Raw genomic sequence first — 9431 nt, 5'->3', positions numbered from 1 at the left:
CTTGGCGCCAGCCCCAATAGCAAGGTGGGCCCAGCGAGCCGGTGACACGCGAGGGGCGCGGGCCGCCTGCTTCCTGGGTCCTGGGGTCTCGCTCAAGACTCCATTCCCTCAGGGCGCCTTTGGTCGGACGCCGCTGTACCGGGCAGCCTTTGGGGGCCACCTGGAAGCCGTGGAGGTGCTTCCGAAGCTCGGGGCAGACCCCCGCGTGTACGCGGACGATGGGAGTACCCCCGCGCAGGTGTGGACCGGGCAGGCATGGGCAGCAGGTGTGGTGTCAGTCTCCGGAAGTCACTAGGACCTGGGGGCGGGGGTGGGGGGCAGGGGCTTGGCCAGGGGCGCAGCTCTTTCATATTCCCATTCCTGGCCCCCCCCCCATCGCTCCTCAGCCCCATAGCTCCTCGGGAATGAAGCAGGTGTGTCTCGGTCTCCCAAGGCAGGGAGGGCACAGGGACTCACTCTTCCAAGTTAGGAAATGCCTCTACCTTTCTTTCCTTCGGGTCAACTCAGTTTGAACCCTAGCTTCACCCTCTCCAGATCCTGTCCCCAAAGGTGAGGCCTGCCTGTATGTGGGATGAGCTCAGCCTGCTGGTAAACCATTTCCACACTCAGGAAGGCAGGGCGCAGGTGTTTTGTCCAGCGTTCGGCTCTTGATGCCACTCCCAGGCTAGCCTTCTGCGGACACCGTCCTGGGCCTGGATTACTGGCCTATTCTGCCCAGTGGCTTCCTGTGTTGGTGGTGGGTTCTGTGGGGTTTGGGAGGTGAAAGTGGGCTGCCAGGGGTGCTGAGGAGAGCACCCAGCAGAGCTGGTGCTGGTGGGCAGTCAGTGGACAAGTGGGACAGATGGGGAGCTGTGGAGAGGGAGGAGGTGCCTGTTGGAAACAAAACTCAGAAAAGATGGCTCTCAACTTGGGGTATGGGAGCCATTGTATGTCCAAAGGACAAGAAGTAAGCCTTGATCGGAACCCCACACTTCATACAAAACTAACTCAAAATGGACTAGAAATTAAAATGTAGAATGTAAATCTATATAATGTTCAGCTGAACAAAAATCTTTGAGTCCTAGAGCATGGTAAAGACTTCTTAGATACAACACCAAAAGCTCAATCCAAAAAGAAAAAAAAATAAATTGGACTTCATAAAAATGAAAATTTAGCTGGGTGTGTTGGCACACATCTGTAATTCCAGCACTCTGGAAGACTGAGGCAAGAGTGGAGTTCAAACCCAGCCTGGACAACTTATCAAGACCCTGTCTCCAAATAAAAAATAAAAAGAGGCTGGGGATGTAACTCAGTGTGTAGCTCTAGGTTCAGTCTCCAACACAGCTACAAACAAATAAATAAAAAACATACCATCCAGTTATAAAATGAACAAAGGACTAGGAGAGAATTTCACAGAAGTGGCTGTTACAACAGAAGATAAATGCAGGAGGTTTTCAGCATTGTTAGATATGTGTGACAACAGCCAAAAAAGAAAACGGGGACAATAGCTAGTGCTGACAAAGATGCAGACAGCCTGGCTGTCTCACTTTGCTAGTGGGAATGTAAAATGTTAGACTACTCTGGCAAATAGTTTACTAGTTTCTTAAAAACTAAACATATATTTAGCAGGCCGGGGATTTAGCTCAGTGGTTCTGCCACCTGCCTTGCAAGCACAAGGACTTGAGTTTGATACCCAATACCAAAGAAAGAAAGAAAGAAGAAAAACCACATGTATTTAGCATGTATCAGTAGTTACAGTCATAGGTATTTATTCCAATAAAATGAAACTATGTTCTAAAAAAGAATGTACACAAATGTTCCAAACAGTTTTATTGGGAATAACCCAGATGTCCACCAGCAGGTGGGTAGTTAAATTAGCTGTGACTCACCGTGCCACCTGGAGTGCCCACCTGCCACACATCAAGGCAAAGGAGGGAGCTAGTGATGGCAGAACAGCTTGGGGAGCTCTCCAAGGGAAGTAAGTTTGTGAGCAAGAAAGCCCTCTCAGAAGTTACCAACTAGATGACTTCATCTGCATAACATTCTCAAAATGACAAAATTATAGAGATGCTGAACAGATTAGTGGTTTGCAGGGGAAGGGGAAGGAGAGAAAAATGGGTGTGACTGGCAAGGAGGAGCAGGAGGGATCCTGGGGTGGAGTAATTCTGAATCTGTGATGCATCTGTACAGCACCCACATGCATGTGTGTGATGAGTACTGTAAAGTTGAAATAGAATGTGGAATGATAGGCCAGTGATTTTTATTGTCAGTATTTTGCTTTGTTTATTATTGTAGCGTTGTTAAGATGCTGTTCCTGGGGGCCACTTGCTAAAGTTACATAGGCATACTATGTTATTTTGCAACTTCCTGTCAACTTATAGTTATTTTCAAATATAAATTTAATAGAATTACCAGGCATTCAGAGACATGAAAAATTAGCCAGAGTAAAGAGAAAGGTTGATCGATAGTTAAAAACTGAGTCTGATATGACACAGATAAGAGTTGGTGGACAGGGATATTATTACATCTGCATCATGAACAAGCTCCCTGTCTCTGGGAGGTGGAAACTGCAGTGTAGGAGATTAAAAATAGTCTGTGATACCGGATGGGATTAAAAGGGCTGGGGGTGGGCTGGAGCTGTAGGGCAGAGTGTCCCCGATATCAAGTACCACAAACACACACACAGACAACTATAAGTTTGAAATAAAAAATACCTTGGATAGCATTAATGTAGAGGTAAACAATAGCAAATTTAATGGCACAACAATAGAAAATAAGCAACATATGCAGAATAAACAGATGAAAGAATCCTAAATGAAAAGAAGGTAAGATGGGCGTGGTGGCACACACCTGTATACCTGCACTCAGAGGCCCAGGCAGGAGGATCACTGTAATTTTGAGGCCAGTCTTGTCTACATAGTGAGTTCAAGGCCAGCCTGAACTACATAGTGACACTGTCTCAAAAACAAACAAAAAACCAAACCAAAAGAAAATATGGACAATTGTGCTGTGTTGTGGGTTTTGTTTTTAGCCATATTGGGGATTCAACTTAGGGCCTTTTCTCGGAGCTACATCTCCACACTGTTTCTTTTTTGAGAATTGGTAAGGGATTTAACTTGTGATCTCTTCCTTCAACCTTCCAGAGTGCTGAGAGGTATGTACCTCCACGCCTGGCTTGCTGGTGGTTTTATAACATATTGAAAACTGCACAAATAAAAATTGTGTCAACATGTGATTGATTACACCACAAGGACTGGGAGTGGGAAATAGAAATGTATTGTCATAGATTATTTTGTTTGTTTGTTTGGAGACAGAGTCTCACTATGTAGTTGAGACTGACCTGGAACTCACTATGTAGCTCAGGCTGATCTCGAACTCACAATGATCCTCCCATCTTAGCCCCCCAAGGGCTCAGATTACTGGCATGTGCCACCATTCCTGGCACATAGATTTTTTTTTTTTTTTTTTTTTTTTTTTTTTTTTTTTTTTGGTATGGGGGATTGAACTCTGGTCCTTGCGCTTGCAAGGCAGGCTTCCGAACCGCTGAGCTAAATCCCCGGCCCTAGATTCTTAATTTATAAGTAAAGTGGTATCATTTGGAGGTAGATTATGATGTTATATATTGGAAACCCTAAGCCAACTTCTACAATATTGAGAGTTGTAGCTAGTAAGCCAACAAAGAAGGTAAACTAGAAGTCTTAAAATAGTAAACCAAGCCAAAACAAAACAACAAAAACAAGCCAGTGGGTGTGATGCACACCTATAATCCCAGCTATTTGGGAGGCTGAGGCAAGAAGATTACAAATTCAAGGCCAATCTGGGCAATTTAATAAGACCCTGTCTCAAAATCAAAAAATAAAAAGGGTTGGATTTACAGCTCAGTGGTGGAGGGCTTGCCTAACATGCGTGGGGCACTTGGTTCAATACCTTGTACTGAAAAACCACAAAAACAGGTGCCACTGGTATCAATTTGTCTATATTCCCCAAGACAGGAAGATATTTTCTTTTTCTTCTTTATTTTTATTTTATTTTTTGGAAACAGGGTCTCACTGTGTAGTTGAGACTGACCTGGAACTCACTATGTAGCCCAGGCTGGTCTCGAACTCACAGCGATCCTCTTGCCTCAGCCTCCTGTGTGCTGGGATTATAGGCGTGCGCCACCACACCCAGCAGGAAGATATTTTCTTACACAATCCATTAGATCTTTCCATTTAGATCTACAATCGAATGTGCCTTATTTCTGTTTTGTGAGAGTTAATTTTTCACAAGAAGGTACAAAGTAATTGTCCTAAGTACATTTTGAAGAATGCACTTTCCACATTGCTCCACACTGCCTCTTGTATCCTGAATCAAATACCATATGCAGCTCCATTGGGGGCCTAGTTCCAACCCACAGCCTTTGTGTCTATCCTGATGTAAATGCTAGCGTCTCGGTCATGGTCACTAATAAGCCTTGTGCCAGGCAAAGCAAATCTCCTCACCTTGCTTTTCTTTTAGAATTTTGGAAAGTTCCTGGCCATTTTTTCTTTTTATTATTTCTGCCTTTATTCTCATACTACAAATATTGTATGGCACACCTTCTTGGCAACAGCCTCCATATTTTTATACCTGTCAGGATGAATTAGGATATCATATGGCTCAAGCAATCAATCCACAAACTTTGATGGCTTAAAACCAAGTAAGTTTATTTCTTATGCTGCATGTTCATTGAGGGCTGGCAGGGGGCTTCTGGTCATTGTAGTCTTTTAGGGACCCAGGCCAACAGAACAGCCACTGTCCTGAGCACTGCTGGTCACTGTACCAGAGGGATGAGCACTCTGGAGGATCTGGCACAAAGTGCTTGTGCTTGTAGCTTGCTGGCTAGACCCAGTCATTTGGCTCCATCAAGCCACAAGTTGTTCAGAAAGTGTCATCTTGCCTTGTGTAGAAGGCCGAGGGAGGGATGTAGATGATGATCAGCACTAATGACTACCATAGTTTTTACCTTTTTCCTCTATTTTCCATCATTTTGTCTGGTTTTTTTTGGATATTTTCTTCTGACTTGTCTTCTAGTTCACTAATTCTCTCTTTAGATGTATTTAGCTAGCTGTTAAGTAATATGTACTTTAAATTTTGATTATCTTAATTCCAAGAAAGTTCCTTTGTTATATATACTGTATATACAGTATGTATATATGTATAATCTTCCTATTCTGTGCCAAAATTTTCAATCTTGTTTTCCATCTCCTTGAATGAAGTAACTTTAAGATTTAAAAATCAATAGCTGACAACCCAGTATACCCGTTTCTGTCACCTGTAATCCTGCAGGTTCCATTTATTTTACCTTCCCTGTGCCTTTTTATTGTGTTATATGTTTTATCTATAGAAATAATTTGAAGAATACTTTTTTTTGTTGTTGTTTTTTGAGACAGTCTCATTATGTAGTTGAGACTGACCTGGAACTTACTATGCAGCCCAGGCTGGTCTCAAACTCAGCGATTCTCCTGCCTCAGCCTGTCCAGTGCTGGGATTACAGGCATGCACCACCATGCCTGGCTGACAATACCTTTCTTTACTCAGTCTGGAGTCACCCTACCAATTCTGGGGCTTGCAAGGTCTGAGGCTGAGTTCAAGTTTTTGGAAGAGCCTAAATCTGGATCACTCTTATTCTGAAGTCATATATTTATTAATGAATTATTTCTATCATCCATCTACCAATTTATTCATCCATCCATCCATGAATTTCTCTATATACTCATTTTTTAATGAATCTGACCATATGTACAGCTCTCCAGTTTCTTGCTATTCATTCATATGTAAGTACAATCAGCTGTACAGTAACCTGGACTGCGTTCAGCCCTTAACTGTCCAGCCCTTGAACTGACAGGTAAGATGTCTGTGCTAGGAGCTGTTCTTGGTGCTGGGGGCACTTCCTCTATCAAAATGAAGTTCCTCCCATCACAGAGCCCACACTAGTGGGGTCATCAGTCCATAGTATGATCAGTGCTATGGAGAATGTGAAAAATAAAACAGGGAAAAGGGCTTAGGCTGGTGATGGTGAACCTTTTAGAGCTTTCAAGCTGTGGCACTTGTGCTATAGGTTTGCCACCATTGATTTAGACTCAAGCCAAGGGCTGTGATTGGAATTTTTTGTTTGCTTTGAGACAGGGTCTCACTACGTAGTTCAGGTTGTCCCTGAACTCACTATGTAGTTCAGGCTTGCCTTGAATTTAATGTCAATCTTCCTGCCTCAGCCTCCCAAATGCTGGGATTACAGGTGTGTGCCATCACACCTGGTTTATGATTGCAATTTTAAGAAAGGTATCCAGGGCCTGGCTCCCCAAGGTAACCTATGAAAGAGATTTGGAGCCCACTTATGCTGTAAATGTCTGAGTTGCTCCCACATGGAGAGTGGTAGTGGAAGGTCTTGTGGAACCTGGTTTTATTCAGGCAGCAGTGGAACAGGTTTGCAGTCAGGCCCAGTGCCCCTCAGAGTTGCTTGGCAGCAAATGACAAGTCAGAGAGCTCTGAAGGGCAGCCGTGGATGGATGGCCCAAGAAACTGTGGGGCAGTGGGCATAATTCTGCAGAGCATGCAAAGCAGGCCATCTCTAATCTAAAAATACTGTATATTTTGGCTATCTTGAGCTGGTGTATAAATACTTGAGTTAGGCCCTGTGGTAGGCTTTGAGCTATTATCTTGGTGCTGTGAAGGGAACATGGGGCCCAATGACTGGGCTGTCTTTAACTCATCAATGTATAGGGACCAAAGAGGTGACATTCCATGTGTCAGTATGTCCCTGAAGTCCTACAGATAGTCCCTTCCTCTTCCTATCTCTGGGGTCTGTGCAGGATGTGTGTCAGCCAGGCCTCTGGGATGGCAGATCTGGGGACCTCTGCATGCCTTACCTTTCACCTCTGTCTTCTCACCTCTTGCTTTCCTCCTTTCACAACCGTGAAATCTTTGCATCTACCCACTTTTAGGGCCTCACCTCTGCCTTGTGGCCTGGCTCATTTCCTGGCCACCTCTCCCTGCAAGAAGCTTGCCCCTACCCCACTGTATCTCTATCCTTTCCATTACAAGAACTTGCAATGAGTCTGCCCTACCTTTGCCATCCACTGGCCTCCTGGCTGCTCAGCTGCATCTGTGTTTTTGTTTGAGACAGAGTCTTGCTATGCAGTTTAGGCTTGAACTCAGGGAACCCTCCTGCCTCACCCTCCTAAATGCTGGGATTACAGGCATGTGCTGCCATGCCTGACTGCCCCTGCATCTTTGGCTGGTAGGGTTGAATATATTTGATTCTTCTGTTGGTCACAACCTATACCACCTTAGCCCTCCTAGTAGGGAGCTGGCCTCATCTTCCCATTTGGATAGCAGGTACCCTATGGGACTCTAAGATGAGTGTCATTCATTACAGCTTCCTGCCAAGGGTAGGCTGGGATTGGTCACAAAGGAGCCTTGTGCCCCATGTGCACCAGGCTGCTCCAGACTTGAGCCAGGCGTAGGGGCAACAGTCTTGAGTCCCAGGGCTGTATCTACCTCTATTGCTTCAGGGGGACTTAGGAAGAGAATCCTAGAATGTGTGCGTAGGGGACCTGTGTCCTGCAAGGGCATCACAGAGGAAGGCATCTTCAAGAGGGCCAGGCCTCAAGGGTACACTTTACTGACAGAGAATGGAGGTCGGGACCCTGGATGCTGAGGAGGGGATGTGGGTTGGCCCTACCATAGGACACAGGCCTTCTTGGACTTGGGCAGGGAGCCCTGGAGGCCCCTCTCTGATCTTGGCTTTGGGGGGCAGTTGTACCACATGCCCATCAGGGACCAGCTATCTGCACAGTCACCTTTCTGAAACACCATGACCTTTTCTCTAAAACAGAAGTAAAATATTTCCTTCCTAGGTGGAGCAAAACCCTCACTATGCATGTGCTCCTATCACTAGGTGGCCTCCCTGGATGCAGTGGCCACTGTGCTGCAGACCTGGGACGTCCGCCTCACTGAAGCCATGCTGCAGAACATGGAGGCTGAGTGGCAGTGCCGGGCCCAGGAAGCCCAGCAACAGCAGGCTGCAGAGGCTAAGCGGTGTGTGCTGAGGGGCAGCGAGGGTGCTACTGGGCACCAGGGAGGGCATCCTTTGACTGCCCTTCTCTCCCTTGCAGCTTGGCCCTCAAAGTGCAGCAGATGGCCAGGGAGCAGCAGCAATGTCATAAGGCAGTAAGCGGGAAGGAATGGTAGAGGGGGCAGAGGGGTCACACTACCTCAAAAGGCAGGCTAATGTTAGCACTCTCTTCTTCCCTCCTCACCTCCAGCTACAGCAGGCCTACTGTGAACTCCATCGGAGGATCTCAGAGCATGACAGGTGCCGGCAGAAGTGCCCAGGCAAGGCTGAGCTCACACTGCAGGTGCGGCTACTCCTGAGCTGTGCCTTGCCTCTTGTATTCCTTGTTCTGCACCAGCTCAGAGCTTCCCCTGCCAGGCCCAGTATTACTGGTATCTTTGCTCTGGAACTTGGGGCCAGTACTGAGGCCCCCACGGGAAATGGCTAAAGCCTAAAGTAGTGGGCCTGAGATGAGGAGGGGGAAGGGAAGGTGAAGTGTGGACCTTTCCACAGGCTGTCAAGGATACAGAAGCCCATGTGGCCATGTTGCGGCAGGAGGCACAGAAGACTGAGGAGATGCTGGCCCTGGCCCGGCTGGAGCTTCGGGAGCACAGCGAGGAAGGTGGGTGGGGCTTCTGTTGGGGATGGAAGGTGGTGAGGCCCTGGGGTGTCTGGATTGGGAGCTCCTGAAGGCCTTACCCTAACATCCTCACAGAGGAGGAGGCTCCAGGGCTGAAGTGCCAGGTCACTGAACTCCATGACGTGCTGATGAAGGATGTGGGCAACCGCATTAATGCTGATGGCAGGTTAGCACTCAGGGTAGGCCTGGGTGAGTCTGCGACAGCTGTGCCCAACGGTGACCTGGTGGCTGCCCACAGGTGGCCTCTTATCATAGACTCTTCAGGCCAAGCAGCCACCTTCCTATGCTACCAGGACACCAACTACATGGATACCATGAACCCAGAGCACATGAGGCCTGAGAGTATCCGGATAGCGCTGCTGGGGGCACTGAGGTAGGATGGGCAGGGCGCTGAGCAGACAGGGGCCCCCGGCTCCACCCTGTGCTCACTGGCAGTGCTTGTAGGTATGGGAAGCCGCTGGTGTTTGACTTTTGAGAGCTGGACCTGTTTCCTGTGTTGCAGCGGCAGCTAGAAGCTGTGCAGCTGGGCCTGGCGCAGGCACTGCTGAGCCGTGGGTTGCTAGCGCAAGAACGGTACCTGTCACTACTGCGGCCCACTGATGGGGCAGAGTATGATCCTACCTGGTTCCAGGAGGCGCGCCTAGAGCAATTTCGCCTCTTGTCACCCAGGTACGTTGGCCACCAACTGAGCAACTCCAAGTGCTGCTCCCTGTGCATGTGCAGCTGCCCAGCAGAGGT

The 9431-nt window shown here is 47.4% G+C and overlaps 1 protein-coding gene across 3 annotated transcripts in view; it reads left to right on the top strand.

Annotated features, from left to right (window-relative positions):
- Nucleotides 1-9431, top strand: part of Iqank1 (IQ motif and ankyrin repeat containing 1) — a 23294-nt gene extending 13863 nt beyond the window's left edge. For 2 of the 3 annotated variants that reach the window (XM_010630609.2, XM_010630611.3), the window contains 7 exons: nt 7898-8037; nt 8115-8169; nt 8265-8357; nt 8567-8675; nt 8769-8859; nt 8932-9066; nt 9196-9285. In XM_010630609.2, the coding sequence (XP_010628911.1) occupies nt 7898-8037; nt 8115-8169; nt 8265-8357; nt 8567-8675; nt 8769-8859; nt 8932-9066; nt 9196-9205 (633 nt within the window). In that variant the 3' untranslated portion in view covers nt 9206-9285. Of the gene's footprint in view, nt 1-7897; nt 8038-8114; nt 8170-8264; nt 8358-8566; nt 8676-8768; nt 8860-8931; nt 9067-9195 lie in introns of all 3 variants that reach the window. The other variant, XM_010630612.3, reaches the window with a different exon arrangement.

Source organism: Fukomys damarensis, unplaced genomic scaffold, assembly GCF_012274545.1.
Source record: "Fukomys damarensis isolate Sample0158 unplaced genomic scaffold, DMR_v1.0_HiC HiC_scaffold_5, whole genome shotgun sequence".
Classification (NCBI taxonomy): domain Eukaryota; kingdom Metazoa; phylum Chordata; class Mammalia; order Rodentia; family Bathyergidae; genus Fukomys; species Fukomys damarensis.
This window is presented reverse-complemented; position numbering and strand designations above follow the sequence as displayed.